Source organism: Delphinapterus leucas, chromosome 3, assembly GCF_059928025.1.
Source record: "Delphinapterus leucas isolate spDelLeu-1000000601 "Yukka" chromosome 3, BTC_Dleu_Yukka2, whole genome shotgun sequence".
Taxonomy (NCBI): Eukaryota; Metazoa; Chordata; class Mammalia; order Artiodactyla; family Monodontidae; genus Delphinapterus; species Delphinapterus leucas.
In genome coordinates this window covers 155,384,695-155,405,615 of record NC_143131.1, presented here as the reverse complement: position 1 = coordinate 155,405,615, position 20,921 = coordinate 155,384,695, and the positions used below count along the sequence as shown (strand labels likewise).

Here is a 20,921-nt window from a genome sequence, read left to right as displayed (position 1 = left end):
GAAGGGAAAGACTGGGCCAGGGCACAGTGTAGGCATGAAGGTCGGGAGCTCGGCTTTGGAAGCAAACTTGAGTGTCTAGTGAGAGAGATCCAAGTTGGCTAGGGAGTTGCATATTTGAGTCTGGATTTCAGGGACGAAGTCTGGGGTTGAGATACAAATTACCAGCATAGATATATTTAAAGCCATGAGGCTGGATGGGTTCACCAAGGGAGTGAGTATAGAGCAAGACAAGAAAAGGACCAGTGACTGGGCCCTGAAACACTTAATAGTATTAAGTGATTGGGGAGAGGCAAGCATCCGGCAAACAAGAATGCGAAGGAGTAGCCAGGGAGGTGGAAGAAAAATCAGCAGTGTGTTTTGATAGCCAAGTGGAAACATTGTTCTAGGAAAGAGAAAGTGATCCACTGGGTCACATATCAGGTGAATCTGCGCTGACTTTGTCCTGAGGGCAGTGGCAAATCAGAGGAGCGACCAGGGGTGAAATGACCATTCTGGAAAGATTGGTCTGGCTGCTTCTGTGGGGAGGATGGATTGCAGGGGCCAGGGGTAGATATGTAGGGAAACGTGTCAGGACACTGTACAGTGATCCAGGTGAGAGGGAAGGTGACCCGGACTTGGCCGGAGAAGGGATGGGATTCTAGGTCTACCTTGGGGGGAGGGTGAACAGGACTTGGTGACTACAGGTAGGAGGTGAGGGAAAAGACAGGATGGCTATCAGCTCTCTGGCTTGGGTACCTGGGTAATGGATGGAGGGTACTGTTAACAAAGGGAGGAAGATAAAAGGAGGAGTGGGAAGTGGGGAGGTCTACAAGGGTAGCTGTTTAAGCCAGAGAGCTTAAAAAAGTTGTCCACATTGCCTAATGCTTCCGATAAGTTCAGGAATATAGGTCTGAGAAGCACCCAAGAGGCTACTGGTGATCATTGTGGGTGAAATGTAAGGGAGAGCTGGGAGCAGAAGCCAGATTTTAGGTGCGGGGTTGAAGAGTAAGTTGGGTGAGGAGGATGGAGACCAGGAGTGTAGATAACACTTTCAAGAACTTTGTCGTGAAAGGGAGGAGAAAGACCAGGTGTTAGCTGGAGGAAGTGGTGGGGTGGAGGGTGTTTGTTGTCTTAAATACCATTTGGGGGAAAAAAAAAACCCTCAATCATGACACGTTTCAATTTAAACTTTCCAACTGGCTAACCCCAAACGGAAAGAATCACATTTTTAATTACATAAATTCTAAAAGTCTCCATATTTTCAAAGTTTGGTAGTGCCTGGTCCTTAAACAGTCCTATATTATAACTGTTTAAAGAGCAGTGGCAATTTCGCAAACCAAAGTCAACAATAAAGTGAGATTCCAAACATTTGTCCTATGTTTATAATGACAGATAATGAGCTTCAAGGCAATATAAAAGTTATTCAAACAAAAGTTATTCAAACATTCAGACCTTACATCTTAGTTTAAAACTTTTTTTGAAGTATAATTGATTTACAACACTATATCGGTTTCAGGTGTACAACATAGTTATTCAATATTTTTACAGGTTGTACTCCATTTGAAGTTATTATAGGCACTTCCCTGGTGATCCAGTGGTAAAGAATCTGCCTTCCAATTCAGGGGACACAGGTCTGATCCCTGGTCGGGGAACTAAGATCCTACAGGCGGCAGGGCAACTAAGCCCGCGTGCCACAACTACTGAGCCCATGTGCCCTGAAGCATGCAGGCCACAACTAGAGAGAAACCTCCACACCACAACGAAGAGCCCACGTCCTGCAATGAAAGATCCCGCACGCCTCAGTGAAGATCCTGCGTCTCGCAACTAAGACCCAATGCAGCCAAAAATAAATTAAATAAATAATAAACCTTTGAAAAACTAAAGTTATTATAATATATTGGCTCTATTCCCTGTGCTGTACAATATGTCCTTGTAGCTTATCTATTTTATACACAGTAGTTTGTACCTCTTAATCCCGTCCTCCTATTTTGCCTCTCCCCACTGGTAGCCACCACTTTGCTCAATAGACTTTACATATTAGTTTTGATTCATTTCATTATTCATTTTCATGAGATATCTGGGAGTTCAGCAGCTTTCAAGATTTCGAAAGGGGGAATTCCCTGGCAGTCCAGCGGTTGGGACTCTGGGCTTTCACTGCCAGGGACCAGGGTTCAATCCCTGGTCTGGTATTTAGGAACCTGCAGGCCTTGCAGAGTGGCCAAAATAAGGAAAAAAAAAAACGATTTAAAAAGGGAACATGGGGCTTCCCTGGTGGCGCAGTGTTTAGGAGTCCGCCTGCCGATGCAGGGGACATGGGTTCGTGCCCCGGTCTGGGAAGATCCTACACGCCGCTGAGCGGCTAGGCCCGTGAGCCATGGCCGCTGAGACTGCGCGTCCGGAGCCTGTGCTCTGCAACAGGAGAGGCCACAACAGTGAGAGGTCCGCGTACCGCAAAAAAAAAAAAAAAAAAAAAAAAGGGAACATGCAGTCGATTGTGTATTGGTTTTATGGTTTGTAGAAATGCCACGTAGTTGGGCACATTTCTATGGCAGTGGGGGAAGAGCTAGTAGTTAGGAAGGGTGTGGGCTGGGTTTTAGGAAGAGGAAGATACATAAAGATGGGTTTTCTCTTAGCTTGTGTTCCTCCAAATGCAGAGCCTGAGACAAGGAGTTGCATGAGACTTGTTTTGGGAAATGATCCCAAGGGACAGGTGTGGGGGATTAAGAAGGAGGAAAAAACAGTCCAAGAAATATCATGAAATTGATCACTACTGTGGGCAGCTGAGCTTTGATCCCACTGGGGACCCTCTAAGGAGCAATGCAGAACGTGCCTCAAAATTATCCACCTGAGAGGTGGAGGAGGGGAGTATGCACTCGCTGCACTCACTGGTTCCTGTCTTTCAATGCGCCAAGGCTTACCCCCTGGGGTGTTAACTCCCTGGAACTTCCATATTTGCTCAGAATTACTTGGAAGGCTTGTTAAGACAGATTGCTGAGTCCCACTACCAGAGAACCTAACTCAGGTAATTCTGGGCTAGTTGCTGAGAAGTTTTATTTCAAAGAGGTTCCAGATGATGTTGATTCTGCTGGTCTGGGGTCCTTACTTTTGAGAATCAATAACTTAGAGGTTTGAGCTTTGAAAGGTGACAACATGGGGGAGAAGGAAAGTTGACTCAAAGTCATGGAGTTGTGAGCCAGCATTCAGTGTTCTGGAATTGCAAGTGTTTGGCCACGTCTGGTATGTTCTGAGAGTGACGAGGAGAGACTGAGAGGTCAGCAAGAGCTAAATGGTCAAGAACCCTGAATGCCAAGCAAAGGAACTTCAACTTGATTCTGTAGGTAATAGGAGCCATTGGAGAATTTTAAGCAGGGGAGGATTCTGTTTCTATTTATGCTTCAGAAAGAGCACAGTGGTCTGGGTAGAAAGGGGTGAGCTAGGGGGACATGACCATAGAAGTCTACAAAATGAACAGCCTGATCTTGGCACTCGTGGGGATGTGGGGCCTCTCTTAACGAGCATGATGGTGTCACAATCCTTGATGTGCAGTCTGAGAAGCTATTGATTCCACAGTTTCTGGCCCCGGAACCTGACTATCTGATCCTCCATGTAAGGTCCTCCAGCCTCTTCAATCTTCTCTTTCAAGTCGTGGATGGAGTCATCAGGGTCAATGGTGTAAGGCTTGCCCTGGCCACTGGAGTCCTTCATGAAGACCTGGATCTCAGGGGGGAAGGTCTCCAGCACCTGGAGGCTCCTGAAAGGAGAGACAGTGGTGTCCACTGGGGCCACATGTCCTCTTGTTTTCATAGTTTTGCCTTTCCCAGAATGTCATATGGTTGGAATCATCCAGTGTGTAGTCTTTTCAGACTGGTTTCTTTCAACTAGCAATATGCATTTAAGCTTCTTCCATGGCTTTTCATACATCACCACTCACAGTAACAAATTATTTTTTTCTTGTGATGAGAGCTTTTAAGATCTACTCTCTTAGCAACTTTCAAATACACAACAATATTGTTAGCTATAGTCACTACATTATACATGACATCCCCAGGACTTATTTAACTTATAACTTGAAGTTTGTACCTTTGGTCCACCTTCAGCTATTTCACCCACCTCCCACCTCTGGCAACCAGTCTATTCTATGTATCTGTGAGTTGTTTCTTCTTTGCTTTTAAAGATTCCACATATAAGTGATCTCATACAGTATTTACGTTTCGCCCTCTGACTTAATGCACTTAGCATAATGCCCTCAAGGTCTATCTGTGTTGTCACAAATGGCAGATTTCCTTCTTTTCATGTGGCTGAATAAAATTCCATTATCTATCTATCTATCTATATCTATCTATCTATCTATCTATCTATATCTATATGTCACATTTTCTTTATCCATTCACCTGTTGGACACTTAGTTGTTTCCTAGTCTTGATTTGCCTATTTTATTTTATTTTTTTACACACACTGCATGACATGCGGGCCTTAATTCCCTGACCAGGGATCAAACCCATGCCCCCTGCAGTGGAAGTGTGGAGTCTTAACCACTGGGACCACCAGGGAAGTCCCCTGCTTTGCCAATTTTAGAATCAGGTCATTTGTTTTGGTTTGTTTGTTTGTTTGTTTTTTGCTATGGAGTTGTTTGAATTCCTTATAGATTTTGGATATTAACCTCTTATCATACATGTGGTTTGCAAATATTTTTTCCCATTCCTAGGTTGCCTTTTCATTTTGTTGATGGTTTCTTTTGCTCTGCAGGAGCTTTTTAGTTTGATGTAGTCCCATTGGTTGCTTTTTGTTTTTGTTGCTTGTGGTTTTGTTGTCATACCCAAAAAATCATCACCAAGACCAATGTTAAAGAGCTTTCTCTTTATGTTCTCTTCTAGGAGTTTTACAGTTTCAGGTCTTACATTTAAGTCTTTAATCCATTTCAAGTTAATTTTTACAAATGGTGTAAGATAGGGGTCCACTTTCTTTGTTTTGCATGTGGGTATCCAGTTTTCCCAACACCATTTACTGAAGAGACTATCTTTTCCCTGTTGAGTATTCTTGGATCCCTGTCAATTAGTTGCCTGTATGTGTGTGGATTTATTTCTCGGCTCTTGATTCTGTTGCATTGGTGTATGTGTCTGTTTTCATGCCAGCACCATACTATTTTGATTACTCTAGCTTTGTAGTATAATTTGAAATCAGGAAAAGTGTTGCCTCCAGCTTTGTTCTTCTTTCTCAGGATTGCTGTGGCTTTTGAAGTCTATTGCAGTTCCATACCAATTTTAGGATTGTTCTTCCTATTTATATAAAAAATGTCATTGGAATTTTGATAGGGATTGCACTGGATCTGTAGATTGCTTTAGGTTGTATGGACATATACTCTCTGACTGAGATGTGCATGTAAATGATTTGCCTAAGACTTATTAAAGCAAAACAAAAAAAGTCAAAGAAACTGCTACATTAGAAAATACTAAACATGTAGAGTATGGGCGGCTGGTGTGTGCTCGGGATGACCCAGCCCCCTCCAGGCCAGAGAGGTGGGTGGGAAGCAGCAATTACAACAGACAAGGATGACCCTCCCTGTTTACCCCTCCCTCTGGGCCCATTTTCTTCCGGGCTGCATCGTTTAAACTCAAAACACACTTTTAATATAGGGCCCTTGTAGCCATCTTGTTGTGCTACTCTTCACAACCCATGAGCAGGGTCACAGGAAACTGTAAACAGGTCTGGCTTTCCATGTTACCACTCATACAAGCCAGTGCTTTTCCCACTTGATCTACAGATCACAGACACGTGAGGATTATGCAAAAGAACAAGAACAAAGCTTTATTATAAGTTTCACATCGAAACAGGGTCCACACGAGGTCCAGCCTGGGAGGAGGTGGACACTGAGGGCCTCGCCACAAAATTATTGGCTCAGGCCAACTTCCTCCTCTTAAACCCCAAGGTAATGAATCGTGACCCGGAGGAGAATGACTTGGTCGATGGCCCAGCGGTTTGTTGTCCAGCCAAGCGCTTGGCAGGTGATGAGGGGGCCCTAAGAGCAAGGCTGCACCTTGCTGTGCCCACTGCGGAGCTGGGGCTGATAGTAGTAGAGGCCGGAACCGACACACCCCTAAAGTCAGTCTTGGCTGGGCATGGGTTGCGCCCTCCGCTGGAAGTAGGGGGGCCCTGCCTGGGTGCGCCCACGGGGATGTGACCTAAGATGGGCCCTCCCGTAACACTGAGAGCTGCAAACATGCAGCTCAGATCTCGGGCAGCCGCTCTGCTCCCAAAACCCAGCTGTGTGCTGGCATGGGTGCCCACGGTGGAATTTGTAAATGATGAACACCCAGAAGATGCTTGTGTGGGGCCGTCCGAAGCTGCGGGGCCTGGAGCAGAGGCAAAGCCTGGAGCTTTCCGCTTCCTATGCTGGGGAGAGCTGCCACAGGCGGTGGTTCCTCGCTGCTGCCAATCAGGGGCCCCAGAGATGGGCTGGGTAGTGGCTCCAGGCTGCAGAGGAAATCTCAGAGTTTGGGTGCGGGACCTGAGTGCAAGCAAGCTGCTGGTGACTGTGACTGAGGATGTGCTGTCACTGGGGGGCGTCTGCCGGGCCTGGGTCGAGGAGAAGAGGCTCCCACTGGAGCCAGGGGCGGACCCCAAGAGGAGAGGATGGGAGGGTGGAGTGGTGTCCATGGGGGTGACCTCAGGGTCAGAAGCGGCCTGGGGTGCCAGGCGCGCAGATGTGCCGGGTGAGGGTCTGGAACTGACAGTACACGTAACGGGCAGGCTTGGGGAGGGGGCAGTAGGGCTGGTGACGGGAGGGAGGTTCTGTGGGGTGAAGACAGGAGAGTCCACACACATGGGTTTCCTATGCTGGGGAGAAATGCCCAGGTCCCCGATGGCATAGGTCTCACCCCGCAGCGCACTGTTGATGCGCCTGAAGGCTGCTTGCTTCTCTGAGTCTAGGTCTTCAGCGGTGACCCGGAAACCCGGCTCAGGGGCTGGGGGCAGCCTCAGAGGCTCCCCTCGCCGGTGCGGCAGCAGAGGAATCCTGCGTTTTCGGGGCCTGGGACTGTCAGATGTGCGGGAGCCCTTCCTCCAGGGTCCTTTCTGCCCTCTTGCTGTCTCTGCATTTTTGTCAGGCTGGCTTTTCCTCCGGGAAACCACCGGAGCTGCAGAGGGCGATGGAGGGCCCTCCTCGCCCCCTGTCTTTGTAGACTTCTGGGGCAGCCCTTGCGGTATAGCGGGACCCCTCCTTCTTTCCACTGGCAGGAAACCTCGGGTGGAGCTATATGAGCTCGTGATGGCGTTTCTTTGGGGGCAGGAGCTCATACAAGAGGTCTGCTGTTTCCTGGCGGATCTGTCCTCTGCCCACTTGGCGTGGAGGTCTCTCTGCAGAGGTCCAGACCTGGGCACGAAGAAAGAGCCCCCCAGGGGCCTAAATGCAGATCGTGCGTCCCCGGTGTCATTGGGGCCGCTTCTCTGGTCATCGTTCCTCACTGTGACTGTGGGGACTTCCTCCTGCTTGGCCATCCCTTGCCCCCTCTCTCCCAGGGCCCTCAACACCGTCTTCTCGGTGCTGTAGTTCGGGACACAGCTGGGTGTCGTGGCCGGCACTGGCTGCCCCTGCGCCACACTGGCAGTGACTGTGTCCACTGCGGACACTGAGCTGCGGGACGTCGTGGAGGTGCGAGCACCCATCACTGCCTTCTTCCGATGGCCTCGCCTGAAGATGGAGATAAGGATCCCCATAAGGAGTGCAGCGTCTGCGGGATGGTAGAATGGGGTCTCAGAGACTCTGTGGCAAAGCGCAGATGCAGAGTCACTGGACACTTGTGGGCTGGCCTGCGAGTGGATAGCCGGCCATAGACAGCTGGGTGGCCCGGGCCGGCCACGGGAAGTCGGTGGGCGCGGGGAGCGGGCTGGGGGCAGCCGAGCCCTCCTGGCAGGTGCTGGTCCCCCAGTGCCCGGGGCGGGGGTGAGGGGCAGGGCTTACCTAAGTAACTGCTCCTAGAGAACTTAGGTGAGGTCGGTCCGTGGATACAGAGCTGGGCTCTGAGCACTCTCCTTCAGCTGCCAACTCGGCCAAAAGTGGAGTGCGCTCTCTTTGGCCTGTTGCCTTTTTATACTCTGAAACCTGTGAGCGAACAATGGGCGTGCGTTGGTGGGGCGCAACAATTTAGGGAGGGGTGGCGCATGCGCAGAGTACACGTCAGGCCCTGGGGCGCACAGGTGAGGATGCGCGCCCCTGGACCGTCTAGCGCTTCTGAATCTCCCCAGGGGTCTGAGGGCTGGAGGTGTTTGCCTTGAGGGTGATGAGCTTCTTGGCAGGACAGCTGGCCCTTCTCCCCTGGCCGCGCCCCAGTGCTGTCGGGGTAACTAACTGTACTGGACGGGATCCCCGCCCAGCAACGTGGAGCAAGGTTGCTGGCTGTGCAGCTCCCACAAGAGGCGGCAGCTTTGGCAGCAGCGCCTCTGCGTTCCCCTGGCGCCACTGGAGGGGAGAGCCGCTAAGAACGGAAGTGCCCACACCATCCAGATCCTGCTTGGGTGACACCTGAAGTGGTGGCCAGGGCTGGCTGAGAGGGCCATACTTACCATATGACCCAAAAACCCACTCCTAGGCAGTTAACCAAGAGAAAAACTTTTCACAAAACACAAATGTGAATGTTTTAGCTATCTTGTCCACAATTCCTAAATATAGGACTATTGAGGTTATCCAATTTTCTTGAGTTTGTCATTTTTTAATTGTTCTTGGAATAACACTATGTATACGTATTGTTTCACAGTCTAGAGTTAATATTTTACCAATTAAATAAAATTCAGAAGGCTTACATCCATATAGATTCTTTTACCTTCCACTCTTTGTTATAGCTGTCATATGTGTCACCTTTATATGACTTCAACGCCACCCTCTGAGACTGTGGTATCCTTTTTTCATACATATACAGGGAACTCCCTGGCGGTCCAGTGGTTAGGACTCAACACTTTCACTGCTGGGGCCCCGGCTTCAGTCCCTGGTAGGGGAACTAAGATCCCGCAGGCCACGCAGGCGTGGCCAAAAAAAAAAAAAAAGTCATACATATATAAAATAATGTAAGAGGATAATTTTTCCAGATACTTGCCATTTTTGTTGCCCTTCCTTTGTTCCTGAAGTTGCAAGCTTACTTCTTTCTTGTGTCATTTCACTTCAGCCTGAAGAAGTTCCTTTCATGTAATGTTTTTATAGCAAATTGTCTGGTGATGAATTCTCTTAGTTTTCTCTCATCTCCATCAGACTTCATTTTGGCTTTTGTTTGGCTTTCAGTCTTTAAGGATATCCTTGCTTTAAGGATATCATATCCTGGTTTGGTCTTTTCCTTTAATACTTTAAAGATGTTATTCCATTCTTTTCTGGTCTCTGTTTTCTGATGAGAAATCACAGTCCTTCAAGTTGACATTCTGTGATGTATAACAGGTCGGTTTCCTTGACTGCTTTCAAGATTATTCTTCACCTTGGCTTTTTTATCAGATTGTGTGTCAGGGTGAGGCTTTCTGAGCTTAGGTCTGTGTCTCGAAATCAGTGACGTTTTCAACTATTCTTTTCCTCATATATTTTCTTCTGCACCTTTCCTTCAGACCCTCCAACGGCACAAAAGGTAGAACTTGCAATATTGTTTCACATGTCTCTGAGACTTAATTTTTGTTCAGTCATGTATCCTCTTTGTTTTTCAGATTGTGCCATTTCTATTGATCCATAAGTTTTCTGAATCTTTCCTCTGTTTTCTCTGTTCTGTTATTCAGCCCATCCAGTGAATGTTTGCTTTTGGATATTGCATGTTAAGTTCTAAACTTTCCATTTGCTTCTTTTTCATAGTTTGTACTTCTCAGTGAAGAACTTCTTTCCATTAATTTCAAGAGGATTTACCTTTAACTCATGGAGCATGGTTGTAATGGATGCTTTGTCTGCTAATTCCTCCATGTGGGTTATTTCAGGGCTGGGTCTGTTGATTGCATTTTTCTCTTGAGAATTTGTCACATTTTCCTAGTTCTTTGTATGCTCCGTTGTGTGATTTTGGGTGGTATCCTGGAAAGTTTGCCTATTATGTTTCGAGACTCTGGTTCCTATTAAAATCCTCAGGAGATTGATACTTTTCCTTTTTCTGTGGTTTTTATTAAGCAATTCATGAACCTATGGTCAAACAGGTATTGTGCCTTGTCTTCTGAGTTGTTCCAGTCTTGGTGCAGTTTTCAGGACACTGCTGTGCTGTTTGTGTCCACATGGTGCACGTACCACTCAGGGGTTAATCTCGGAATTGAGTGGCAGTTTATACTGTAGTTCACTTCCGCAAGCCTCTATTCTGCCTCGTTGGCTCTGTCTGTGCATGAGGCTCAGGGGGATCCCAGGACTTATGTGGGCTCGTACACAGACCTAAATAATCTCCTCCTATAGCTCTCTCCTCTTTGGAATTCTACCCACATTCTCAGGCTTCAGGGGCCCCTCCTACATGTTCCTTAAAGTGTTTAAGCCGCCATGCTGTCATGCAGTTCCCTATGACCAGGTTGACCTTTCAGGTGAAATAGCAAGAGAAAAGAAAGGAAAATAATGGCATGCCCCCACACTCTTCAGACAATAGGAGCCTCTTAACCTGTTCCTTTGTCCAGAGACACAGGCCATTTCTCAGTGAAGGCCTCTGCCATCACTGAGGTTGCAGGGGAGATGTGGTAACTGGGGAGAAAAAGACCAATGGGGATGACCCCCCTCACTCCTCAACATCCAAGCCCCCCACTTTCTCACTTGTCTGGCTAGAAATAAAAGGTTGATCCCATGGTTTTAACTTTCAGCTGTTGCTGGACTTTGCGTGCCTTGCGTAAGCTGGGAGACAGAGGCAGGAAAAAAACCCACCATAATCACCCTGTTACGGGCTGTTATTCAACTTTGGACTTCCAGGCCCCATCTGCCTGTTAGCGTTCACTTCTTAGAGTTTCAAGTGCATGCTGTTTGTCCTCTATCTTGCTCCATACGGCTCTCAAGCCCTCGTAATATGACCACAGTTCTCGTGCCACATGTAAACATTCGAACACTTTGCAGATACTGAATTAAAAATCTATTATTTACATTGACTCCACCATTTTTATTTTCCTGGTGTGTTCATTAGAAAATTCAAAATTACATATGTGCCTGGCATTATGTATTTTTTGGTGAGCAGTGATCCAGAGGATGGAAATGTATGCCTCCTTCGACTCCTTCAACTTAACCCCACTCTGGGGCAATGTCCCAGCCAGGCAGAAACTGCAGGTGGAGCTGGAGACCTTGAAGAGTTTGGCTATACTTCCAGCTCAGCCCAAAGCCCAAGGATGATTCTGGACTTTCATTCTGACTCGTGCATTTCAGATCTTTCTGGGTTTGGACCTGGTATATATGTCCCTCCCAGCCCGCCCTGCCTGCCCCTTCAGTTGTCACCCCAGCAGGATCCGGTTGGCTTGGGCACTTCTGCGTTTTTTTTCTTTTTTTTGCACTTCTGTTCTTAGTGGCTCTCTCCTCCAATGTTACCAGGTGGGAGGGCAGGTGGACGCACAGGCGCTGACGCCAAATCTGCCACCTCGGGCGGCGGCTGCTGAGCCAGGTACCCTGCTCTCCAGCTTTCCTGCTCTGGTGGCCGGGGACCCATCCTGTACAGTTAGAGCCGGCCGGGGGAGAAGGGGCAGCTGCCCTGCCAAGAAGCTCATCACCCTCAAGGCAAACACCTCCAGCCCTCAGACCCCCGGGGAGATTCAGAAGCGCTAGACGGTCCAGGGGCGCGCATCCTCACCTGTGCGCCCCAGGGCCTGACGTGTACTCTGCGCATGCGCCACCCCTCCCTAAACTTTTGCGCCCCGCCAACGCACGCCCATTGTTCGCTCACAGGTTCCAGAGCTGCATCCCAGCAACAGGCCAAAGAGAGCGCACTCCGATTTTGGCCGAGTTGGCAGCTGAAGGAGAGTGCTCGGAGCCCAGCTCTCTATCCAAGGACCGACCTCACCCAAGTTCTCTAGGGGCAGTTACTTAGGTAGGCCATGCCCCTCACCCCCGCCCCGGGCACTGGGGGATCAGCACCTGCCAGGAGGGTTCATCTGCCCCCGGCCCGCTCCCCACGCCCACCAACTTACCGTGGCCGGCCCGGGTCACCCAGCTGTCTATGGCCGGCTACCCACTCGCAGGCCAGCCCACAAGTGTCCAGTGACTCTGCATCTGCGCTTTGCCACAGAGTCTCTGAGGCCACATTCTACCATCCCGCAGACCCTGCGCTCCTTTCTGGGGGTCCTTATCTCCATCTGCAGGCGAGGCCATCGGAAGAAGGCAGTGATGGGTGCTCGCACCTCCACAATGTCCCGCAGCTCAGTGTCCGCAGTGGACACAGTCACTGTCAGTGTGGCGCGGGGGCAGCCAGTGCCGGCCACGACACCCAGCTGTGTCCCGAACTACAGCACCGAGAAGACGGTGTTGAGGGCCCTGGGAGAGAGCGGGCAAGGGATGGCCAAGCAGGAGGAAGTCCCCACAGTCACAGGGAGGAACGAAGACCAGAGAAGCGGCCCCGATGACACCGGGGGCGCACGATCTGCATTTAGGCCCCTGGGGGGCTCTTTCTTCGTGCCCAGGCCTGGACCTCTGCAGAGAGACCTCCACGCCAAGTGGGCAGAAGACAGATCCACCAGGAAACTGTAGACCACTTGTATGAGCTCCTGCCCCCAAAGAAACGCCATCACGAGCTCATATAGCTCCACCCGAGGTTTCCCGCCAGTGAAGAGAAGGAGGGGTCCCGCCATACCGCAAGGGCTGCCCCAGAAGTCTGCAAAGAAAGGGAGCGAGGAGGGCCCTCCGTCGCCCTCTGCAGCTCCGGTGGTTTCCCGGAGGAAAAGCCAGCCTGACAAAGATGCAGAGGCAGCAAGAGGGCAGAAAGGGCCCTGGAGGAAGGGCTCCCGCACATCTGACAGTCCCAGGCCCCGAAAACGCAGGATTCCTCTGCTGCCGCACCGGCGAGGGGAGCCTCTGAGGCTGCCCCCAGGCCCTGAGCTGGGCTTCCCTGTCGCCACTGAAGACCTAGACTCCGAGAAGGAAGCAGCGTTCCGGCACATCAACAGTGCGCTGCAGGGTGAGACCTAGGCCATTGGGGGCCTGGGCGCCATGCAGCCTTCCTGTCCCTTTCTGCTGCCTGCCGCAGGGGCTGCTTCTCCGCAGAAAATGTTTCATAGTTATTTCTATTTTAATATGATCATGGTACATTAAAATGTATTAGTGCTTGCCTGTGAACACTAAGGTCACTTGACTTGTAATTGTCTATGTTGCTCTATATTTTTGTGACTAAAGGCATTACTTGGGGGAATGAAAAGAATATCTTGAAGCGATTTTGGCTTTTGATCTGCCACTAACTCCTATTTAACCTTAATTCAGGCGTCGGATTCTTTGACCCAAGGAAACAGAATAGTATAAAAAGAAAGAATGTGAGTGTCAGATGGTGGCAGTGATTAAGTATAGCAAGAGACGCCTTTGCAAAAGTTACTCTTGGTCCCAGAAGACTCTCACTTAGCTGTGTGACCGTGGGCAAGTCACTTCACCTAAATCTCTGAATTATAGGGCTGTGCTGATGATTTAAAAGTGACTGAGCACGGTGGACACTCGGAAATCCTGGGTTCTCAATAAAGCCACTGCCCTGCTCTTTGGTCCTTTGGGATTACTATATTAGTAAAATTTATACTTGACAGTAATTTTAGCTTAAAGTTTATTTTGTCTATTTCATCTCAGGCTTTTGGCTAAGATCAAGTGTAGTATCTGTTCTTGTCAATTTAAATAGCAAGAGAAAAGAAAGGAAAATAACGGGCATGCCCCCACACTCTTCAAACAATAGGAGTCTCTTAACCTGTTCCTTTGTCCAGAGACACAGGCCATTTCTCAGTGAAGGCCTCTGCCATCACTGAGGTTGCAGGGGAGATGTGGTAACTGGGGAGAAAAAGACCAATGGGGATGACCCCCTCACTCCTCAACATCCAAGCCCCCCACTTTCTCACCTGTCTGGCTAGAAATAAAAGGTTGATCCCATGGTTTTAACTTTCAGCTGTTGCTGGACTTTGCGTGCCTTGCGTAAGCTGGGAGACAGAGGCAGGAAAAAAACCCACCATAATCACCCTGTTACGGGCTGTTATTCAACTTTGGACTTCCAGGCCCCATCTGCCTGTTAGCGTTCACTTCTTAGAGTTTCAAGTGCATGCTGTTTGTCTTCTATCTTGCTCCATGCGGCTCTCAAGCCCTCGTAATATGACCACAGTTCTCGTGCCACATGTAAACATTCGAACACTTTGCAGATACTGAATTAAAAATCTATTATTTACATTGACTCCACCATTTTTATTTTCCTGGTGTCTTCATTAGAAAATTCAAAACTACATATGTGCCTGGCATTATGTATTTTTTGGTGAGCAGTGATCCAGAGGATGGAAATGTATGCCTCCTTCGACTCCTTCAACTTAACCCCACTCTGGGGCAATGTCCCAGCCAGGCAGAAACTGCAGTGTGTCTTGGAGAAGGTCTTTTGCATTGAGATAGTAGGATGCTCTTTTAGCTTCAAGAACTTGGATGTTGTTGAGTTTAACCTGGTATAAGTTCAAATTAGAGTGTTTTAATTTTAGGATGTTAAAGGTAATCCCCATGGTAAACACAAAGAAAAGAGCTATAGAATATTCCCAAAAGGAAGTGAGAAAGTAATTTAAATATTGTATTGTAAGAAATCAGCTAAACACACACAACGAAAGAGAGGAATGCAGGAAATGAGGGGCAAAAAAGCTTTGGGCAGATGGAAAAGAAACAGCACAATAGCAGAAATAAGTCTTTTTTTTGTCAGCAATTACTTTAAATGTAAATGCATTAAACTCTCCAATCAAAATACAGAGATTGGCGGAATAGGTAAAAACATATGATCCAACTATATGCTGTCTACAAGAGACTTACTTGAGATCAAAAGACTCAAGCAGGTTGAAAGTTAAAGGATAGAAAAGGGAATTCCAAACTCAGCGAGAAAACTCAAATAGTAACCAAGAGAGCAGGAGTGTCTATACCAATATCAGACAAAATAGACTTTGAATTTAAAATGGATCAGAGAGTTAAATATAAGAGCTAAACTATACAAATTTCTGAAGAAAAAAAGGGATAAATCTTCATAGTCTTGGATTTGGCAATGAACTCTTAAATATGATAGCAAAGGCACAGACAACAAAAGGAAAAAGAAATTGGACTTTATCAAAATTAAAATCCTTTGTGTTTCAAAGAACACCATCAAGACAGACATAATACAACCTTCAGAATGAAGGAAAATGTTTGCAAGTCATATATCTGATAAAGCCTAGTATTCAGAATATGTAAAGAACACTGGCAACTCAACAATAAAATGTCAAATAACCAAATTTTAAAAACGAGAAAAAGAATCTGCACAGATACTGCTCCAAAGAAGACACAAATTGCCAATAAGCACATGAAAACATGTGCAAAATTATAAGTCAAAATTATGCAAACTGAAACCACAGTGAGACACCACTTCATACCCACTATTGTGCCATATAATTTTTTAAAAAACAAGCGTTGGCAATGATGTGGGGAAATTGGCACTTTCAATCATTGCTGGTGCAAATACGAAAAAGAAAATAGTTTGGCCGTTCCTCAAAAAGTTCAACACAGAGATACAATATGGCCCAGGAACTCCACTCCCAGGTATATGTCCAGGAGAAATAAAAAACATACGTTCACACAAAAACTTGTACATGAGTGTTATATTGTCGTATCATTATTCATAATGGCCAAAGAGTGGAAACAACCCAACTATTCGCCAACTGAGGAATGGAAAAATAAAATGTGTTATATCCATACAATGAATATTATTCAGCCATTAAAAGGGTGAAGGACAGATACATGCTACAACCTGGATGCACCTTGAATACATTTTGCTTACTGCAAAAGTCAGACACAGAAGTCCGCACATTGTGTGGTTCTATTCATATGAAAGGTCCAGCATAGGAAAATCAATAGAGACAGAAAGACCCAGGGCTGGGGTGAAAGGGGTGGACAGAATGAGAATGACTGATACTAGGTATGAGGTTTCTCTTGGGGATGATGAAAATGTACTGGAATTAGAGATGTTGATTGCAAAACCTGAGTACACTAAAAGCAGCTGAATCACACAGTTAAAAAAAATGTGAATTATATCTCAATCAAAAGATAATATGACAACCTTTTTATAGTCATTACTCTTGATCAGTTTCAGGATGGAATTCTCACAGTGACTTCAATGGAGTGGCTTGTATGGGATGATATTTGAGGCTCAACCCTTTGGGACTAGATGTTCATTTTGAGCTGTTGAATGACGGTGAGGGCCAGCCAGTATATTTTCTTCACGGAGGATCAATCCCCATATGGTATCCTTGGTTTGAATCCTTGTCTTTTTCTCTTCATATTCCTGAAACAAGCTCCTAGGAAATACATTCACAATAGTGAGAGGTGTTGACATCTTCCTGGCAAAAGTCTTATTCACAGGTGAAACTTCAGATCTCCTTATTACTAGCTGCCCGGGGAGTCCCCTGAATCAAAGTAGGGCTTATGAAGATGGACCTTGCATTTTAGCGTGCACTTAAAATACCCAACAGGCTGATCACATGGGGAAAATAACTTTATTTACATGAGACAAGTACAAAGTCAGCACAACACAATGAGGGAGAGTATGGGTGCTGGTGCCTGATGGCCTGAAATCAAATCCTATTCGAACGCCATGTGTACCTGGGAAGGTTAGTTACTTAGCTCTTCTGTTTCTCAGTTCCCTGGCCAGGGATATGGAAATATTAGTAGGACCTGCTTATTCGTATTATGTTCTGAGGCTAAAAATTAGTAAATACAAAGCCTGAAGAAAAATGATGGGTACTTCATAAGTGCTACCTACATAAATGTTCAAGTATTAAATGCCTGGAAGAATAAGTAGGTTGTCTCCAGAAAGGGCACCTAGGAGGCTACAAATAGGAGGATAGAGCCTACTTTTTCACATTGATGACACGAGTAAGAAGTTTTAGAGCTCATGGAAAGAATATTATTTCTTGTGATGCACTGTGGGGTGGGCAGAGTAGGGGCTGTGACCCATATTTTATGGTTCAGGGCACTGAAATTTAGGCAGATTGAGTAACTTGTCTAGCGTCACAACACTGATGAGTGATGGGTCTGAGGCAGGGGAGGGACAGAGATTCCGGAACACATGGACATGAGATCATACCCTGGATACACAAACCAAGAGCTCTCCTCACTCCCTTTCCCACATCCTCCTGCCCCAAGAATGCTGCAGGGAGACAGCTGGTACTCGGAGGAGGTGCCTGGCCCAAGAGAATGGCTCAAACCTGGACCCACCTCCTGGCTCTACGTTTCAATCCCTGACCCCAAATACAGTGTCTTTCCCCCAAATGCAGACCCCCTGATGGACCAGGGTATCCAAATATGTGTGCATCTCCCCTCCCTTCCCCCTCAGCACTTGATTGTAGCAGCTGATTTGCAGTGAGACTTCCTGGTGGTCAGGTGACCACCCTGAATGACCAGTAGTCTACTTGACTCCCTAACTGACTCAAAACCCAGGACATTCCAAACCAACTGCCCACATGACAGTTGCACAGAGAATTAGCATCATCTTCAACTGATCAAACCCGGATGATGAGCAGTTAATATTCATTAGCTGGGAACAGGGTCTACTGGGCTCGTGTTTTGGTGGCTTAACACATGAAGGTTACAGGCCCCCAGGGTCTCACTGACTAGAAACTGACCAATCGTCTGAGCAGCTTGGACTAAGGCCTGGCTAAGAGCGGGCAGTGGCTGCACGGGCTCTGAGTGGGCACCTTCCCTGCCCAATCCTCCCTCAGCCAGATCCAGGCTCTGCTGTACAAACTACAGCCATTGCTCCTGAATCTACTTGCTGGTATTAGTTCCACAGTACCTTCAATGGAGTGGTCAGTGGGGGTGCTATTTGGGTCCCTACCCTGTTGTTTGGCCAGATGCTGATTCTGATGTGCCTGAACCACCGCTGCGGATGGCCAGCAGATTATCTTGATCACAGATGATATTCTTGTGCATCCTGTGTTTGATTCCTTTATAATCTTCCTTTTCTTCTTGGTACCCGAGTCATGATCCTGGAAAACACAACAAAAACTGAGAGAACTATTGATATGTTGCTGGGAGAAGACCATGCAGAGGTGTCAATTCATTCCCAGGTCACACGTCTGTTCTCTTTGTTCACCAGCCTCCTAGGGGAGTCTAGGGGAGTCACGTGAATCGAAGCTGGGCTGAGAAGAGGGTGTTGCAATGTGGTGTGCACTTAAAATAGCCAGCAGGCTGACTGCACGGGACATGACTTTATTTAGTGAGATAATATAGAAAGGGAGCACAGCACAGTGACTGACAGAGTGGGAGCTGGTGCCTGATGGTCTGGATTCAAACCATACCAGAAGCCACATGAACCTGGGAAGGTTATGCAGACCCTCTGTCCTCAGTTCCTTGTTCTGTGATAGTGGAAATGTTAATAGGGTCCACTTATTAGTATTACATGATGAAGCTTAATACAGCAAATCAGGTAGACCCTGATGAAAAATGATGCTTACTTCATAAGTGCTACCTAAGTGTTCAAATATTAAATGTCTGGAAGAATAAGCAAGAAATGTGGTAGTGCTGCCTCCAGAGAGGGGACCTGGATGCCACAGGGCAGGGGAGTGGGGAAGGTTATGGGTGTGATGCTTTAGAGCTTGTGAAGAATATCTGTCATCATCTCCTGTGATCCCCACATCAGCCCCGTGGGGAACTCATGGCAGGTGCTGTGAACCATATTTTATGGTACATGGCACTAAAATGTTGAGATTTTAAGTGACTTTCCCGGAGTCGCAAAGCTGATGACAGATGGATGTGGGACAGGAATGTAGTTGGTTCCCTGGGACAGAAATCCCTGAACCCCTGAATCCTCTAGATGGTGCTCTGGACTCCTGAGCCCAGGGCTCCCCTCCCTCCATCCCCCCAAGCCTCCTGCCTGCCCCATGGTTGCTCCAAGGACAGGAAGGGTCTGAGCCAACAGGAGGGCCCAAGCCTGACCCACTGCCTCCCTTACATGTTGATCCCTGACCCCACAGCTCTTAAATATCCCTGAAAGAAGGTCCCTTGAAGGATCAGGGGGTCCCATCTACGTCCCTCCTCCCTCAGCGTCCTCACACACTGGGTGAGCCTCCTGGTGGTCTGACCAGTGGTCGGCTTGTCTCCACGTGGCTCAGAGCCCTGGTCTCTCCAAGCCAGTTGCCCACATGGCACGTCTCTAACAAATTAGCTTGGTCTTCAACAACCAGCCCTGGATGCACAGTTAGTGCTGATTAATCAGGACAGTGGCCTGCTGGGCTGTGCTTGGTGGTTTAGTGGGTGAAGCTGGCGTGCCCCACTGTCGCCTATTGATGTGAGCAACTGTCTGAGTAGCCTGGGCTACGGCCTGGCTGGGGAGGGGCCGTGGCCGCACTGGCTCTGAGGGCGCACCTTCCCTGCTCATCCTTCCTCATCAAAATCCAGCCCCTACAAACTCCTCATCCATCCCTAGACCCTGCAGTGGCACAGGAGAGAGGCCCATGCCCTTCTAGAGGGACCCCTCCATAGCCACAGCCTAGAGACCCCATCCCAGGACTGTCTCTGAGGATGACCCAGGCCCTCCTAATCTCTGTCACCAAATGTTCATTCCACTAACCCGATGGCATTGTCCCTTCTCTCCACGTTCCCAGGCAGCGCCCAAACACCCAGTGATCCTGTCCACATCAACCACTGGAAATACCGCCACGAAATCCCAGTTTCCTTCCTTTCTGAAAACCTCTAGGTTTAGACTGCTAATATTTGCTTTTGGATTTTGACATCGACATTCAGAAGTGTTTAGCCTGGAATTTCTCCTGTCCTGTAATATCTACTGCTGGTATGACATCAGTATTCTCCTGGTCCGATGAAAGCAGTGTGGGTGTGTTCCCTCTGTATCTGTTCTCTGGAAGAGTGTGTAGGAGACGGGCATCGTTTCTGTCTTAAATGTTTGGTAGAAATCAGAGGAAGCCACCTGGCCCTGAAGTTTGTTTTGTGGGGAAATTTTTTTGGCATCTCTTTCTAATTGAAGTTTACTTGGTGTATTGTACAGGGCACAGATCTTAAGCATAGAGCTTTATGGTTTCTTGTAAATATAAACACATCTGTTACCAACACCCAGTTCAATATACAGGACGTCCCCAGCACTCTGGCCGCCCCCTGTCGAAGAATAAGTGCTAACTTATTCGGTTATAAGAATGAAGTCAGTTACTCCATGTATATTCCAAGTGCAGTGATTTACACACAAATAACTCAAAATGAGTGTGGCAGCACAATGAGAAAGTAGTGGAGGGTGCTGGAGGGCTGGGAGAATCCAGTCCCTTTGGGATTTCCGCTGTGGAGGTGGGGCCAGAGTAAGGAAGCTGAGAGGAGCTTCTCTGAAGCATCTGGGCTTTTACAGAGGGAAGAACTACTGCTCCCCAGAGTGCAGCGCCCATTGTAATTCACTGAGCCCTCCCTTTGCGGAGGGTGCTTTCTATACTTGTGTGTTATTTTACATAGAAATGTTTAAAAAAATAAAGAGGAGATCAATTTTGTTTGATGTAACAGCCTTTCACTGTTAAAAGGAAGACATATATCTAAAATTATGCTAAATATGTACAGCTCCGACAGGAAGTAACCGGCACTCACTACCTGACTCAGGAGCGGAGGCGGAGCAGAGAGGTGGCCCTCCTTCCTTGGCCTCGTGTCTCATTTAAGCTGCCAGACGCTGCACAAGCTCCATCCCCTCTGAGTCTCAGGCTGAGGCCTCCAGGTCACAGTCTTCACAGGAGTCAGACGAGAACCTGCCACACAAAGGCAGGGACTGGAGTCAGTGGGGAGGTGGGCTCCCTGGGGTCGGTGTGTGGGACCCAGG

General features: G+C 47.8%; 2 protein-coding genes and 3 pseudogenes across 2 annotated transcripts in view; 2 read left to right on the top strand and 3 right to left on the bottom strand.

The window, feature by feature from the left end:
• LOC149749827 (UDP-N-acetylglucosamine--peptide N-acetylglucosaminyltransferase 110 kDa subunit pseudogene) overlaps positions 1-20,921 on the bottom strand; it is a 175,927-nt pseudogene that overhangs the window by 118,865 nt on the left and 36,141 nt on the right.
• LOC149749828 (2'-5'-oligoadenylate synthase-like protein 2) lies at positions 2,537-20,689 on the bottom strand. The gene is made up of 2 exons (XM_089908532.1): positions 17,952-20,689; positions 2,537-3,730 (listed from the first exon to the last, which is right to left on the bottom strand). Exons 1-2 carry the CDS (start codon positions 18,044-18,046, stop codon positions 3,535-3,537), a joined length of 291 nt encoding a protein of 96 aa, XP_089764658.1. The 5' UTR covers positions 18,047-20,689; the 3' UTR covers positions 2,537-3,534.
• On the top strand, positions 12,266-13,226 carry LOC149749830 (putative POM121-like protein 1; annotated as a pseudogene).
• LOC149749829 (U2 spliceosomal RNA) lies at positions 13,691-13,796 on the top strand (annotated as a pseudogene).
• Positions 20,142-20,921, bottom strand: part of LOC149749826 (UDP-N-acetylglucosamine--peptide N-acetylglucosaminyltransferase 110 kDa subunit-like) — a 44,005-nt gene continuing 43,225 nt past the window's right edge. Inside the window, exon 7 of the mRNA XM_089908597.1 lies at positions 20,142-20,224. Within this exon, the coding sequence (XP_089764723.1) occupies positions 20,142-20,224 (83 nt within the window). The remainder of the gene's footprint in view (positions 20,225-20,921) is intronic.